Raw genomic sequence first — 16,977 nt, forward strand, 5'->3', positions numbered from 1 at the left:
GAAAGGGACTTGGGGGTCATGATTGACCACAAGATGAACACGAGCTTTCAATGTGATGCTGCGGCTAGTAAAGCGAGCAAAATGCTGGCTTGCATCCATAGATGCTTGTCAAGCAAATCTTGGGGCGTCGTTCTCCCATTGTACTCGGCCTTGGTGAGGCCACAGCTTGAGTACTGAGTCAAGTTTTGGGCTCCACAATTCAAAAAGGATGTGGAGAAGCTTGAGAGAGTGCAGAGGAGAGCCACACGCATGATCAGAGGTCAGGAAAACAGACCTTATAATGAGAGGCTGAGAGCCATGGGACTCTTCAGCCTGGAAAACCGCAGGCTCAGGGGTGATCTGGTGGCCACCTCTACGTTTATCAGGGGTGCTTACTAGGATCTGGGGGAACGTCTGTTCACCAGAGCACCCAAAGGGATGACAAGATCGAACGGTCACAAACTCCGTCACAACCGATTCAAGCTGGACATACTTACGGAGAACTTCTTTACTGTCTGAGCCCCCAAGGTTTGGAATAGACTGCCACTGGAGGTGGTTCAAGCATCCACCTTGAATGCCTGCAAAACACATTTGGATGTTTATCTTGTTGAGATCTTATGATCCCCACTGACTTCCTGCCCCTGGGGCAGGGGGCTGGACTCGATCCTTCGGGGTCCCTTCTAGCCCAAATGTCTATGAAATCTATGAAATCAATCCCTGATAAGATCTTGGAAAAAATTATCAAAGAATCCATTCACAACAGGCTGACAGAAGGGATCATTCTGAGAGATGGCTAATACAGCTTTGGTTCTAGTAGATTGCGCCTGACTAAGTTCATCTCCTTCTATGACCAGGTGATGTGACACCTGGATGCAGGGGGAGGTTGATGTCATTTACTAGGGGTGCACCAATAGAGATTTTTGGGGCCAGGGCACATAGTTGATATTTAAGGAGGCATATCAGCCAATACTGATCCGATTTCTGATACAGCTGGTAAATCTGTTGTGGAAGAGAGGGTGTGGGGGGGACATATCAATGCCCCCCATGGTGAGGGAGGGGGCAGGGGCAGGCACTGTCTGGTGGGGGAAGGTGGCTTCCGCTGCTGTGGGAGGGTACAGGGGAGGGGCATGTATTCCCTGGATATATGCAGGGTGGGGCGGGCTGCAGCCAGGGCTATGCGGGGTTCTTCTCAGCAGGGGCTGGGTTTGAAGCGGGCACCAGCAGCGCTGGGAGGATTCTGCATCCATCCCAAATTTCACCACCAGTTGCCCGGTGCAGCCCTAGCTCTTCTCAGCATGTGGGTGGAGGCAGGGCATTGAACCAGGGCAGTGGCTGGCGGCAGTGGTGCTGGGAGCAGAGTGGTGGTGAAATTTTGAGTCTATGCAACATTCTCCCAGTGCCACCAATGCCCAGCCCCCACTGACAAGAGCCCCATGCAGCCCCAGCTGCAGGCCACCCTGCTCCACACAGCTCCAGAGCCACACACCCCTCCCATGCTTTCCTGGGGTGTAAGTATTGATGGGAGCCACCCTCCCCCCATGAGCTGCACCCCCCTGACCTAGGCAGTGCCTGCCCCTGCCCCTGCCCCTTCCCTCACCACAGGGGCTGTTGATCTGCCCCCCATACCCCTTCCCTCCCCCATCCCCTTCCACCACACCAGATTTACCAGCTAGAGGCAGCTCTCCATGCTACCGGCTGTGCTCCTTGCTGCCTGAGTGCTGTGCTGCTGCTGCACGCAGCATGGGCATTTATTGGCCAAATCATTGGCCCCATCAGGCCAATATCTGATACAGCCAATTTTCTTTATATCAATACTGATCAAATATCAGACTGATGTATCAGTGCAGCTCTATCATTTATTTGGATTTCAAAAAAGCCTTTGACTTGACTATGATGTCCTCATTGCAAAACTGGGGAACTGTGGCCTTGACAACCTTACAGTCTGATGGCTCAGGAACTGGCTTGGTGGTCGAACCCAGAGTGTGATTGTTGATGGAACTGAGTCAGCATGGCGTATGGTGACTAGTGATGTCCCTCAGGGTTCAGTACTCAGACCGGTACTCTTTAATATATTCATTAATGATCTGGATTTGGGTGTCAGAAATGAACTGGTTAAGTTTGCAGATGACACCAAACTATGGGGAAGCACAGTTACACTGAAGGATAGGCTGGGGATCCACGCTAACTTGGATAAGCTCGCAAAGTAGACAGATACAAACCTGATGACTTTCAACAGAGAGTAATTCAAGATGTCCCACTTCATACCTATAGGCTCGGCAGTGCTTCACTCACTAGCACTATGTCTGAAAGAGACTTGGGGGTCATGATTGACCAAAAGATGAATATTAGCCACCAATGTGATGCCACAGCTGGCAAACAAATAAAACTCTGGCTTGCATCTAGTAATGCATCTCAAACAAGACACAAGATGTCATTCTCCCACTTTATTTGGCCCTGGTGAGGCCAGAGCTGGCTTACTGCATCCAGCTCTGGTCTCCACACTTTCTTGAGCTTCTCCATGTCCTTTTAGAGTCCAGAGGAGAGCCACACACATGATAAGAGGTCAAGAGAGTAGGCTTTATGAGGAGAGGCTGAGAGGCATGGGACTCTTCAGCTTGGAAAAGCGTAGGCTCAGGGGAGACTTGGTGGCAGCCTATAAGTATATTAAGGGTGTACATCTGGACCTGGGAGAACATTTGTTCGCCTAGGGAAAACAAGGTCCAACAGTCACAAACTGCTGCAGGACCATTTTAGATTGGACATAAGGAAGAACTTCTTTACCATCCAAGTCTCCAGAGTCTGGAATAGACTCCCCCCAGGAGTGGTGAAAGCACTCTGGGCAAACTCAAGATGCGTTTGGATGATTATCTTGCTGGGGTCTTCTGACCCAAGTTGACTTCCTGCCCTGGGGCAGGGGGGCTGGACCAGAAGATCTTGCAAGGTCCCTTTCAGCCCTAATGTCTATGAAATCTATTAAATGAAGTCAGTGGTATCTTGTGATAAGAAATATTTCTTGTTTCCTAACAAGAGGCATTCCCTAACAAAAGGAATTTCTTTGTGTTTTAAGATAGTGATACAGAAAAGTGATGTGAAAAACATTACTTGTGTATAAGAATCTCTAATAATCCTGAAGCACTATAAAATAATCTTTTGTGTCCCATTAATGTGCACAAAGCCTATTTTATTGTTGTTCTAGGCTGACAGGTCTAAATGAGGCTTAATATACTGTAATGTACTATGGAGGCCAAGAATACTGTGTATGTGTTGCTGTTGGCATTTAACAGTTCAAAAATAGTTACAATTACGAGGTAGAATTATTGCTAACAAATAAAAAAATAGTCTTTCAAGCAGTGATATTTCAAGCACTGAACAGTCCTGGAAGATAAATTAGCGGCACTCAGGACATTAAAGAACATTTGTTGTGTCAAATAATTTGCTGAACTAAAACTAATAACATGCAGCTTGGCTTCATGCTGGATGATGACATTTTAAGATATGTTGAAGTGAATTATTGATCACCCCTTTATGATAACTGACATAAATGTGAGAGCTACAGGCCTCTGTTACTAATAATAGCTCAAGACATTAACAGCTCTAAAGCTAACATAAGAAGCATAACCAAAGCTTTCCTTTAACTCCAGGGAATGCTTGCAATAATGGACTCAAACAGAAAAAGAAAAGGGTTCTGCTTACAAGCAGAAGTGTAAGCAAGAAATCAGGCCCAGTGGATACCATAATGAGACAGACATGCACTATATGCCACTGTGTGTTATAAACTTTCTTCTCAATCTTGGGGTGAACACTCAGTCTCATTGAAATAAAGGTTTTGAAGGAGTAGAGTTAAATTTCATAACTTAATTATGGATATTGTAATACATTTTTAAAAAACACTCAACCTTTTGAAAGCATTAAACTATGTTCATCTAATTTTTTTTGACACAAGTTTCTGCTTCTCACTGTTGTGGAGAAAAGTTAAGAATGTGACCCCTAAAGGCTGAACCCTGAAAATCAGGAAAAAATAAGTGCAACGAATTGTTATTTAAAATTTGAAAAACTCCAGGAATATTAAGCTACACTTAAGTGTTTTGTTTCTTATGAGCTGACTCATCATTTTTGAATGCTTGGAGTTTGGCAGCACATGGTTCATTCTTCATGTAACAAGACTGGGCCCCTCAGAGTCATTCAGGGTCTTCTTCACAAAGCTGGAATAGCTTTGAGAAAGTCACCATCCCTGGTATGGGAATATGTACATACAGCACCTTTTTATTTTTGTGTGAATTGCGCCCACTTTCCCTTCAGGAGAGACAACTGCAAAATCCTTCAGAATTTCAAAGCCTTGAGAATGCTGCTTCATAGCAATCCCTACTCTAGGGATATATCAATAATACCACTTGGTAGCCATTTCTTGTAATCCATCTATTAGATGCATTCAGGTACCAGATTATGATCTCTAACTCTGTCACTTTATCTCTAAATTGGGCCCTGCCAATGCTTTAATGTGGGGTTTGCAGGGAAGGATTTTTCTTGCAAGACAGGTGTAATCTCCCATGCCCTTCTCCCGAGCGTCGCACATTTGGGTTCTTCACGAACCTTGCTGCGGCTTCTTGGGCTGCACGGCCAGGCTATTGGGAGTGGCCTCGGGTCAGATCCCCAGGGTTCTCTCCTGCCACGTCTTTGATGATAAGTAGTTTCCAGTCAGGAGGATGATATCTGGTTCTGCCCCCCTGTACTTTCCCTTGGCCTTCCTCATGACTGTCTCTTCTCAGGGCTGCACCTCCTCTACGCCCCGCATTACGCTCTCCCTGGTGCTCAGTTCCTTAGGGGCTGTGGTTGTTGGCTGCTGGTGAAGCTAATACTGAGTGCTCTCCGTGGCCCCTCTTTGCTCTTCAGCTTATGCGAAGCCAGGCTCTACCCAGGCTCCAGCCTCCCTTGACTCATCGTTGGTCCCCCAAGTTTGGTACCTGCTGCCTGTCGTTCGGGTCAGGGTGCCATCCTCATTGTGTTCGCCGGCATCCCAGTCACTGCAGCTGCCAGCCTTGGTCCACACTGGGTCTGTCAGTGACTCCTTGCACTCTCGCTGGCCCAGCATTCCCTTTGTGCTCCCCTTCTGAGGGGAGCCACCAAGCCTTCTCCTCCGAATCGTCTGGATTCTCTGGACCCTCCGGGCCGGCCGGGGACACTGTTGGAGCTTCCTTCTGGCTGGGTCTTTTCTGCCGGCATTGGCTGCCTGCCCAGCCAATCACCCTCAGCATGCTTTTATAAAGCATGCCCAGGTGGACGTGGGAGCCATTCCCAGCTCCTCCTGGCTCCACCGCAGGTTTTTCCTTTGATCTTCAACCGCGGTGGCTGGAGCAGTTTCACTTTCACTGCGATCAGCTGTTGGCATGGCGTCCCGCCACCTCTCCCCTGACTCTGATAAGTTTCTCGCACAACAGGGCACAAGACAGGGAAAGATTCTGGAGAAAATTATCAAGGATTCCATCAGCAGCAGGCTAATGGAAGGCATCTTTCTGAGTCCCAGCCAACATGGCTTTGTTGCTGGAAGGTCTTGCCTGACCAACCTCGTTTCCTCCTGTGACCAGGTGACACATTGCCTGGACAAGGGAGACAATGTTGATGTATTATATCTGGATTTCAAGAAGGCCTTTGACTTGGTCACCCATGATGTCCTTATGACTAAGCAGGAAAACTGTGGCCTCAACCATCTCATGGTCCAATGGCTGGGGAACTGGATCCGGGGTTGGACCTAAAATGTACTGCTTGATGGAAGCAAATCAACATGGCGCACGGTGACTAGTGGTGTCCCTCAGGACTCAGTACTCGGGCCAGTACTCTTGAACGTTTTTATTAATAATCTGGATTCAGGCATCAGATGTGAACTGGCAAAGTTCACGGATGACACTAAACTATGGGGGAAGGCAGTCACACTGGAGAACAGGTTGGGGATACCTGAACAGGCTTGCAAGGTGGGACGACAAAAACCTGATGGCATTCAATGCAGAGAAGTGCAGGGCGCTCCATCTTGGTGGGGAAAAACCAGCAACATACTTATATTATAGGCTCGGCAGTGCTACGCTCACTAGCACCATGACTGAAGGAGACTTGGGGGTCTTGATTGACCACAGGATGAACATAAGTCACCAATGCAATGCCATGGCTGGCAAAGCAAACCAAACTCTGGCATGCATCTACCGATGCATCTCAAGCAAAACCAGGGACATCATCCTTCCACTCTACTCATCCTTAGTGAGGCTGCAACTGGAGTACTGTGTCCAGTTTTGGGCCCCTCACTTCAGAAGGGATGTGGATAAGTTTGAGAGAGTCCAGAGGAGAGCCACCTGCATGATCAAAGGCCAAGAGAGCATGCCTGAGGAGAAGCTGAGGGACATGGGACTCTTCAGCCTGGAGAAGAGAAGGCTCGGGAGGACTTGGTGGCAGCCTATAAGTACATAAGTGAGGGGTGCACCAGGATCTGGGAGAGTAGTTGTTCACCAGGGCTCCCCAAGGGAAAACAAGGTCTAATGGCCGCAAACTTCTGGAAAGCCAATTTAGACTGGACATAAGGAAAAACTTCTTTATGGTCCGAGTGTCCAGGGTCTGGAACAGACTCCCCCCACAGGTGGTAGAAGAACCTACTCTGGACTCATTCAAATGGCATTTGGATGCTTATCTTGTGGGGGTCATTTGACCCCACAGACTCCCTGCCTATGGTAGGGAGGCTGGACTCGATGATCTTGTGAAGTCCCTTCCAGCCCCTAATGTCTATGAATCTATAAGCATTGTACAATGAGACAAAGTCAAACAGTGATGTTTTTAAAGTGTATTCTGGCTTTGCAGAATGTGCATGCTCCTCACCTATGAGGAAAACTTATTTTTAAAACATTGGTTCTCCAGTAAGAATTTAGGTGCAGGTGCTTTACTGCTGCTCTGTCTAAGAATGGTGCTGGCTTGGTGGGAAGAGGGATGTTCCTGTTACCCAGCATACGGGCACAGGAACTAGAAAGATTCCTTGCTTGTTGCTTGGGTTCAGAGTTGTGGAGCTTGTACTTTGGAAGAGAATGAGAATATCAGAATGGTAATGAGAATGAGAATATCTTGACAGTGGTGCCGAATGCAGTCATGCAGTGGTCTGCATAGTTTCTTTCCCAGGAGCAGCACTTCATTATATGCAAGTGGTACCTCAGGGCATTTCAAGATCTGACAAGTGACAGGAGTGCTACAGTATGTGTTGCAGAAGTACAACCACTACCAGAGATCAGATCCTCACTTCTCAATGGAATGAGCAGCAATGAGGAAGGGGTGGGGGGGAGGAGCAGGAAGGCAGATGCCTAGTAGAAGGAAAGGAGTTAAAGGCTTCTGAAGATATGAAGAAACAAAGGTGGAGTGAAATATAAAGAGAAGGAAGACCTAGCTCAGAGGCTCCACTATTCTAAACAGATAAGCAAAGTATCAGCAGGTGTCATCAGCTGAAATAAGGCAGCAGTAAACTAAGGTTTATTATTGGGTGTTAAAGTAGAGGTTAAAATCGTTGAAGTCACTATCAAGCCGCATGATGGTTTCTGTAAGAAAGAACAGTATGTATGGGTCTCAGAAATGGGTGGCGGAGGGCAGTGCACCTTCCTCAACCTTAAATAATTCTTGCACTTTTTAATGAGATAGCAACACTAGAGTTTAGAGCAGGGATGGGCAATTATTTCAGTTGACAGGCCACTTAATGAGTTTTGGTGAACTGTCGAGAGCCGCACACACAATTTTTCAGAGGATATCATTTTAACAAATTATACATAAAAAAATGTTACACTCTAACATCGATTATACCATACTTTTAATTTCAAAAAATATTTTTGTGCTGATTAATGGTGGGGGGGGTTAGCTGTGTATATAGAGGTGATTGCATAACAGCTCAAAATAGTCTTATTCTGGTATCTAATGGTGGTGGGAGGTGGGGGTTGGGTGTACATGTGTGTGGATGGGGCCTGCATGTGCATTAGGTCCCAGGAGCTGTGGGGGTGGAGGGGCAATCCAAGTGCAAGTGCAAGTGCAGGAGACCCCCTCCCTCTTCTGGCCCACAGCTGCTCACCACTCCTACCCAAGGCAGCCTTCACCTTGCTCTTGCCTGCACCCACCCCATGACTACCAACAACCCCAGCTTTGGCCAGCACACACAGCTTCCTAGTGGGGCTGCTCTTGCAGTCACCCAGGTATTACTTGACTCCCCCTGCCTCCAGGAGCACCTCTTCCTGACCCTGCTGCACTGCTCCAGTTGGCAGGGAAGCTACAGTGGAGCAGTTCCTAATCCAGTGGGTGGGACTGCAGCTGAAGCTCCTGGACACCTTCCAACCACTCAGCTATCTGCAGGTGGCTGCTCATGGTGTCAGGCAGGCAGAGCAGGTAGAAGGTGGCTCAGGGCTGTACCTGGAGACCCACACACTGAACAAGCAGACACACAAGGCTGCAGCTTGCCCCTGCCTGGAGCAGCACAGGAGGGGGAGGAGGAGAAGGAACTTCTGGAGGTGGGGGAAGCTTGTACAGCTGCAGTAGTGGCAGGAGCAGGCACGCTGGGAAGCTGTGCACACTGGCTAGGGCTGGGGTGAGCTGTTGATGGGCACAGGGCAGGAGCATGGCATGAGCCCCCCAGACAGGAGTGCATGGGCCTTAACCCCATGTGGAGCACTGCAGGGGTAGCTGTGGACTGGATACAATCAGTTGGCAGTCTGGATCTGTTTTGGAGTCCATATTTTGCTAACCACAGGTTTACAGAGATTCAGCCAGCTGAAAACTTGGACTTGCACTCTTAAATATAAACAAAAAGTCTAAATGATTTGCCTCTTCTACTCCTAGTTGCTTCAGTATAATGAAATGTGAAGTTCAAGCTTCAGTACACTGCAGAAAGGAACTCAGATATTTTTGTAGCTTCAAAAGAGAGGACTAGGGAGAGCTTAAAGTAATTATAAGAAACCCTATTTGGGGACGTTTGTTTTCTCCATGCTGCCCTGTTTTGGTCTCCTCTTTTTGTTGCAGCTCCTATTTTTTGAGAGAATAGGCTCTTAGGGACAGGGACTATGACATTATTGCTTGTCTGTACAATGCCTAGACCAGCAGTGCCCAGATTCTCAACTGGTGTTACTGCAATACAGATAACAAAGGGGAAAATACAAGCATTATATTTTGATCAATCTAAGCAAGGTTATGTTAATCTAAATGCCTAGCCATGTAGGCAATCCGGAATTTAAACTGCCCAAAAAATGGAATGCCCGATCTAAATTAATTCATCTCAGGAGGTGAATTAATTTTAGGTTGGCCTTGGTTTACCTGAACTAAAATGGGTTAACTCTGCCTAATGAATGCCTGCACATGTTCATAGCATAGATTTGGGGCTGGGAAAGCCCCGCCACTAGGGCTGTGCTGTTGTTTTAACACTCCCCCCACACACACACACACCAACCCCCCCCATATCCCATCAGTACCCCTTCTCTTCCTCCCTTCCTAATTCACCTCCAGCTGCCTAGGTGAACACCTGCAGGCAGCAGAACCTGACACCAGACTCAGGTTTAGGCAGCTTAAAATAAGCTGCCTAGTCTGAGTCAGGTGATTTCAATGCTTGTTTGCACCCAAATAAGGTTCTGAAATTCAAATAACTGAAAAGGGGGGAAGGCATTTTAATCCTCCATGTGAAAAGTTGGGTAGAGCTGGCTATAAAAGCAGGGAGCTCTATTTTCCATGAAAAAAAAACGTAGTTTGATCAAAATTGAAATACTCCGTGAACTCATTAATTTGACTGCTTGTTTTCATTTGGACAAAAATAAGAGGAGGAAAAAAATCTGATAATGTTGAACTGTCCTACTCCCTGGAGAGACAAAAAAAGATGTGAAAGGTTTATTCTTAAAACCTATTGACTTTATGTACCACCAATAATATTTGTGCTGTTTAGATATGTTTCATTCCAGCAGCTTTATAATACTTCACATGTCCCTCTGCCTACAGCATGAAGATGACCAAAGTCAGTTTAATCTGAATCAGCTGTTGGGATATCCATGTATTTGGAAACTATCCAGGTAAGACTATTAATAGATTGGAGCAGCTGCAGTTATATCTGTGTTTTTTTGCAGTCAGCACCTATGTCCTTTAGAACCATAATTTCAGAGCCCAAGAGGGTACATAGATGGCACCTATTGAAACAGAATTAACTCAACAGTTTTTATTTATGACCCCTTCCCTTGTGTGGCAGAAATGAATAATAATCTATGTAGAATCATAGAAAATTAGGGTTGGAAAGGGCCTCAGGTCATCTAATCCAACCCCCTGCTCAAAGCAGGACCAACCCTGGCTGGAATGATCTAGTTGGGGATCTGTCGAGCCAGGACTTAAAACTCCAAGGATGGAAATTCCACCACCTTTCTAGGTAACCCATTCTAGTGCTTTACCACCCTTCTAGTAAGAGAGTTTTTCCTAATATCCAACCTAAACCTCCTTTGCTGCAACTTCAGACCATTGCCCCTTATTCTGTCATCTGTCGCCACTGAAAACAGTCTAGCTCCATCCTTTTTGGAACCATACTTCAGGTACTTAAGCATCTATCAGATCCTTCCTCCATCTTCTCTTGTGCAGACTAAATAAGCCCACTTTCCTCAGCCTCTCTTCACCATGTGCCCCAACCCCGCAACCATTTTCATTGCCCTCCTCTGGGCTCTCTCCAACTTATCCACATCCTTTCTATATTGGGGGGACCAAAACTGGACACAGTACTCCAGATGTGGCCTCATCAGTGCAGAATGGAGCAGAATAATCACTCCTCTTGATCTGGTGGCAACACTCCTACTAATGCAGCCCAGTATGCTGTCAGTCTTCACAACAAGGGCACACTGTTGACTCATATCTAGCTTATTGTCGACTATAACCCCAGGTCCTTTTCTGCAGAGCTATTGCTTAGCCAATTGGTCCTAAGCCTGTGGCAGTGCCTGTGATTGTTCCATCCTAAGTGCAGTCCACCCTTAAAATAGAGGATTGGGCCAAAAAAAATCTCAAAAGATTCAACAAGGACAAGTGCAAATGTAAAAAACTTCACCCTTAGTTTCTTAGAGCTCTCCCCAAATTTTAAGTTTTTCTCCTTGATATAATGGAGTTGTATCCTTCATGCCAACCAAAACATAAGTATGCCTATTGGCTAGGGACAGAAATTACACCATATATTGGTATAAGTGATCAGAAACCAGTTCAAATCTGTAACACAACAGAAAGTCAATGAACATAAACCACTTTCAGAATGGCTGAAACCAGTTTAAGATCAACCTGGATGGATGTAGTATCAGACTGAACTAATTTAGGTTAAACTGCTTTATTGAACTTCTGCCCCAGATCATTATCATTATTTATCCAATTATTTGTTTCTTGTCATATAAAGTTTCTGGCCTTTTTCATTGTCAAAAAATTTTTCCATTAGAACATATGGTGAAAGGTGCTTCCTATGCATCTCAAGATTTGCATTACCCATATAATCAATTGATTATTTCTTCCTTCTGCCACATTTGCAAAAAAACAAGATCTCTTGCTAAATATCAGAAGCACTCTATTTACCCACCCCTTCTCCATCATCCTGTGGGATGTTGACTGCAGTGCTATTTAGAACGACCTAACTCCCAGCATTAGAAAAGAATAATGAAACAGAAGAACAAAGCAACTGTCTCATTACATCCTTGTGCTCCACCATCTGTCGTCTCTTGTTTTATTCTTAGATTATAAGTGTCTAGAGACAAGGACAGTATTTTCAACCCCCTCCCCCCCCAAATGTATGTATACCAACTAACACAATGGATTTCTGAGTAGAATCCCTTAAGCACTATAGAAATAAAAATAATAAACATCAGCAGCACTTTCAAAAATAATACTGCAATTCCCCTCCCTCTTTGTATTTTCCCTGATCTTGCTCTTTAGCCACTCATTAGTAAATAGATTTTCACACTCTCTGTACTAGAAGGAGATTTAGCAGAGACCTTTCAGGCTATAGCTCTACTGCATAGTTAACTCAAGGATAAATAACTCATGTTAGTTGCTCTTGAGTTAACCTAGCTCATGTGAGAGTGCCTACATGACAAAACCATTTTTGATGTAAGCGTGATTATGTTAACAGCACTGCATAATATGCTAATTTAGCCTGTAATTTATACCTCACCTAAACCAGCTTCAGTTTAGTGTCTAGACTGAGAGAGAGATGTACAGCCACCAGGTGGGTTGTAATCTGGTTTACCACAGAGCTGTCTAATTTTTATTGTTGTCCCACTAGTACAGCCCTCCAGTCCTCTCTAATGGGTGTGAAGGATGAGGGCTCTATAATCACAGTGTTGTGGCGAGTGGATGGGATTTGAATTACCAGCCACCCTTGTGTCATAAATCCTGTTATTCTGTAGTGAAGGTGAGCCCTTAGTCTTACAATCTCATGTTCATTATTTCTCAGTTTCCATTCTTGCCCATTTGTAACAATTTCTGTTCAGCTGGCCCTGTCACAATGGCCCTGTCACAATGATCAGAGAGCAAGATCATGAAAGCTATATCTTTAGCTGACTGCCCTGCAATTGGAGGTATTATTGCAGCATGATGCAGGTGTATCTAAGCTCAGCTAGTAGCAAAGATACAGTGAAAAGGGCTTCAGCATGGTCCGTATAAGCCTTGCTGGAACCATGAGTGTACTTGAGCAGTCAGCCTATGATGAAGTTCAAGTCACTTGAGCACGTCTACAGGATATACTAGGTCACTGTACCAATGAGCAGTAGCAGCTAAAAATAACTGTACAGTGATGGGACTGCGCAGTAACACCAGTTACTACACCATCATTTAGTACTAGCGTAAACAAGTACTGAATGACTGCACAGTAACAACTGTGCAGTCTGCTGCACATGTAGACACACCCACTCTGTCTTAACTTCTGTTAGTAACTGAGGTAGTTTGATCAAAGCTGTCTTGAATATGCCTAACCGTTCTACAATCAGAAGTATAATAATTAGAGGTACTGCTTTTGTCCCAGAGAATGTGTTGGTCAAGAAAGAAAAGGCTCATAACCTTTTTAAGATGGCATGAGCTTGCACAGGGTGAAGTAACAAAAACAAGCTAGGATCTTAGCTCCATAAATCAACAGATAGCTCTCACAAGCAAGCATGTAACTGTAATAAAGCAAATCCGTATGTCTACTGGAAGATCCTACATTTATACACCTTACTGTAAGACCTGCATACAGTAAAAAAAACAAAACAAAACCTGAATGTCAGTAGAATTGAAACCTATTACACCAGGGCTAAACTTGGCCCATAACCTTCAACATCAAGTTGTCCTTAAATGTGACATAATGACAGACTTGATGCATGCAGTTAGATAAGATTTTTTTAAAGAACCATACGTAGCATATTGAAAAATGGTCTTTTGAAGAGGAAACCTGAAATTGCTCCAGAAAAAATGCTGCTTCTAGAAAATTAAAAATTGAATGCTGTAATGTGTATAGCATGCAACTACCTACATTCTCACAGAAAGGCAAACCAACATCTAAGAGTGGTTCTCCCACACTTTTACCTCACCATATAAAAACTCTAGCAATAAATGTAACTGAACTAATAGGTATTGTTGCCAGAATAAGATGGTCTGGGTTTCTAATGATCTCATATATAGTAATTATAATAATGCATACATTTTATTATGGCAACTTCCATTTTATTCCCTTTAAAAACACAACTGGGTATAAAATAGCAGTACTTTTAAAGAACTAAATAAAAACCAAACCCTGCATCAGTTACTGAAATCTCTATGTTAATACCCTGATTAATAAGACTGAGAGGGGACTTGATGGCTGTCTATAAGTATGTAAGGGATGAATATTGGGAGCTGGGAGAAAAACTGTTGATTAGGGTGCTCCAGGGGAGGACAAGGAGCAATGGCCATAAACTGTCAGAGGCTGGTTTCAGGTTGGATGCAAGGAAGAACTTCTTTATGGAAAGGGTGACCAGAATCTGAAATAGACTTCCCAAGGAGGTGGTACAGTCCCCAGCCCTGGGAGTTTTCAAGAGAAGACTGCATAGACACCTTGCTGGGATCATTTGATCTCAGCAGTATTCCTTCCTAGAGCAGGGGGGTTGGACTCAATAATCTTTTGAGTCCCGTCTGGCCCTTAATTTCTATTAATTTATGATTCTGTGTGTATACACAGATGATATTAACAGATCCATGGGTATTCAATATACAGTATACAATGTACATGCTGAAGAAAGTGCATATTCCTGGTTCTTCAGACGTGGTCAGATAATCTTTAGAAGTTAGAGATGGGAGGGAAAGGCCTTCCCAGCCCATTAAAAGGACATTGGTCATTAACACAGAGAATGATGGGAAATTTAACTGTAAGAAAGAGGAAAAATGGCATCAATCTTAATCAGACACATGCACTGCATTCCTACTTAGCATGAGTTACCCATCTGGCTCTTGAAAAGGCTAGGAAAAAATTGGAGAGGAACTAAATGCTCCCTACACTTTGCTTATGATTTGCTGATGTAGAAAGCTATTTAAAAAAATAGGGCATGCTGCTACATCTGTTTCCACAGCTAGGACCCCAGCAGCTTTTTTCTTCTAGTTCATTGTTTTAGGAAAGGATTTGTGAGTTCTGCTGAGTGGTGTGTCTGCCTGGCTTGTGCTTGGTGGTCTAGTTTAGTTGTTAGTTTACAGGGCTTTACCTCACTGTTCAATCCTGGTCAGTCCATTTCCAATATATCAAGTGTAAGATAAGAAAGTGAACTCTTTTCTGTTTTCATATGGTGATAACTAAATGGTGATTCTTTTTTTTTTCTACCCTCTTCCCCCCAATATCCAGGCAGAACCTTGTTGCAATAATCATGAAATATGAGCATGAACTGGAGCAGCTATTACAAAACGAGGTATTTCCTTTTCAGCCTGTTTAACCAGAAAAGCATTTGCTTACCTGTGAAAAGTATGTAATAGTTAATCTGCCTCAAAATGAATTAATTGGGATTCTTTAATCAAAGCTGTTTAATCTGATTTGAGAAGGGTGTAGATTCAGTTAATAAAAATGAACTTCTAAATTAGGAAAAAATGCTATAAGTTTAAAACATCCAAGGTAAATATTTCCTGTGCTTGGGGAAACTAAAAAGGAAGAAAGGTTTTGGGGGGTTTTTTTGATCAACAGTAATAGGGTTACATCTTGTTTCTGTGAAGGATGCAACTGTTTAAGTCTGCAAAATTAGGTTCCCATCCTGCAAACTCTTAAGCATGTGCTTAAATGTAAGCATTTGTTAATGGGGCTGCCCACATGCATCAATTTTGGCATAAGCTTGAGTTTGAAGGCTCAGGTTTAGATGGAAAGGCTCATGGGGTTGCTCTTGAAATTTTCAGGACTTCTCTGAAATGTTGCAAGTAAATCTTCATTTTAGTCCATCCATTCCTAAAGTCTGCCCAACCTAAACCCAAATGCAGGTGTGTGTTTATTTGAAAGATAATTTGGATGGGAATGAGGATGGCAAAGTATGATTTGAGTTCAGTTGGGAATAATGACACACTCATTTCTATCTTTGTCTAAACTGGTTTTTTCATCATTTTGATGTATGATTGGGGAATAGAAAGGAAATGCAACACCTTGGTGAATCACAAAATGTCTTTATGCAGCAGCTTTGAGCCTCTTCAGTTTTACGCAGTAGAATTTTAGCTAAATATGTTAAAATAAGGAACTAATTTTTCAGTAAGTTAGACAGTAATATTCCACTGTGTTTTAGGAGACTTCTCTCCACCTGCTTCTTTCTCCCTTTGTTTTACCGTTTCAGGACATTTTTGAGCAGTGGATATTTCTATTTTGCATTACAAGAAAACAGCTAAAGCATTCTACAAAAAAGTCTACATTTATGTGAAAATTATTAATACATTTCTTGTGTAGAACCTATAAAAATATGCCAGGCATACCCTTGCAGAATGGAACACATTTTAACACAGATAGATATGTTTAATGTACATCCAAAAATGGAATTCTCAGCTTTGACGATCATGGGACATAGATCAGCTATGCAGCGCCTAACGTGATGCCAGTATCAAGCTAAGGCCCAGAATTTGAAATCACAGAGGCATTTGTTTAACTATGAGTGGTCCCTTTTAAATGTAGGAGAACTACTTATTTTAAAAAGCTGGGCACACGCCTATGCATGTGAAGATTCAGGGATCCCAAATCAGGTCCTCTCAATACTTCATCAGTAAAATGCCTTGGGGAGGACAAACCTGAGTATACTCTACCCACCTGGGTTTCCTGACATTCTCAAGAGCAGCAAGTTACTGCATAAGTCTGTTAAAAACTGAAGACTCAAGCATGGGTGTTGAGAATGTATTCAGAGCAGCCTCATGAGTAAACTTCTAGCTCTGGAATATGTCAGCAGACTCAGGTATGCAGATCAAGGTCATCCCCCTTTTTGCCAAACCTAATGCTGAAACTGCATAGGAAAGTACATTTCTTTATGAAGTGTACTTCTCTGAAATGCAGTTAATCATCCACATTTAAAGCACTGGGACCTAAAGCAAAAAAGCTTAGAATTGAAAGAGAGCCATGCAGGGGTCCTGCTTGGAGCAGGGGGTTGAACTAGATGACCTCCTGAGGTCCCTTCCAACCCTAACCTTCTATGATTCTATGCAGAACTTTGGTTTTAAAAAGAAGAAAAAAAAAACGAGCTATACTTCACAGTCCATGTCTTTCAATTCGCACTGCACAGTGTTGCAGATGTACAGAGCTCCCTCCAATTTGTCTTTAGTAAAGATCATTTTACCTTAAGTTGACTAGCAATCAACGAACTTAAATAGTTATCATTGCAAAGTCTAGTCTGGCCATTCCCTAGTCATTTATCTAAATGGTATTTAACCTGGAATAGTCACACCCCATGTCAGTATGTGACAGAGATCTGGGACAGGGGTTGGCAACCTACAACCCATGGGCTACTTGTAGTTTGCAAAGAGATTGCATATGGCCTGAGCAAC

General features: G+C 43.9%; 1 protein-coding gene across 1 annotated transcript in view; it reads left to right on the plus strand.

Annotated features, from left to right (window-relative positions):
* PIK3C2G (phosphatidylinositol-4-phosphate 3-kinase catalytic subunit type 2 gamma) overlaps nucleotides 1–16,977 on the plus strand; it is a 448,194-nt gene that overhangs the window by 58,165 nt on the left and 373,052 nt on the right. The window contains exon 6 of the mRNA XM_019515837.1: nucleotides 9,964–10,034. Within this exon, the coding sequence (XP_019371382.1) occupies nucleotides 9,964–10,034 (71 nt within the window). The remainder of the gene's footprint in view (nucleotides 1–9,963; nucleotides 10,035–16,977) is intronic.

This window comes from Gavialis gangeticus, unplaced genomic scaffold (genome assembly GCF_001723915.1).
Source record: "Gavialis gangeticus isolate Ggan-Ray unplaced genomic scaffold, GavGan_comp1, whole genome shotgun sequence".
NCBI lineage: Eukaryota > Metazoa > Chordata > Crocodylia > Gavialidae > Gavialis > Gavialis gangeticus.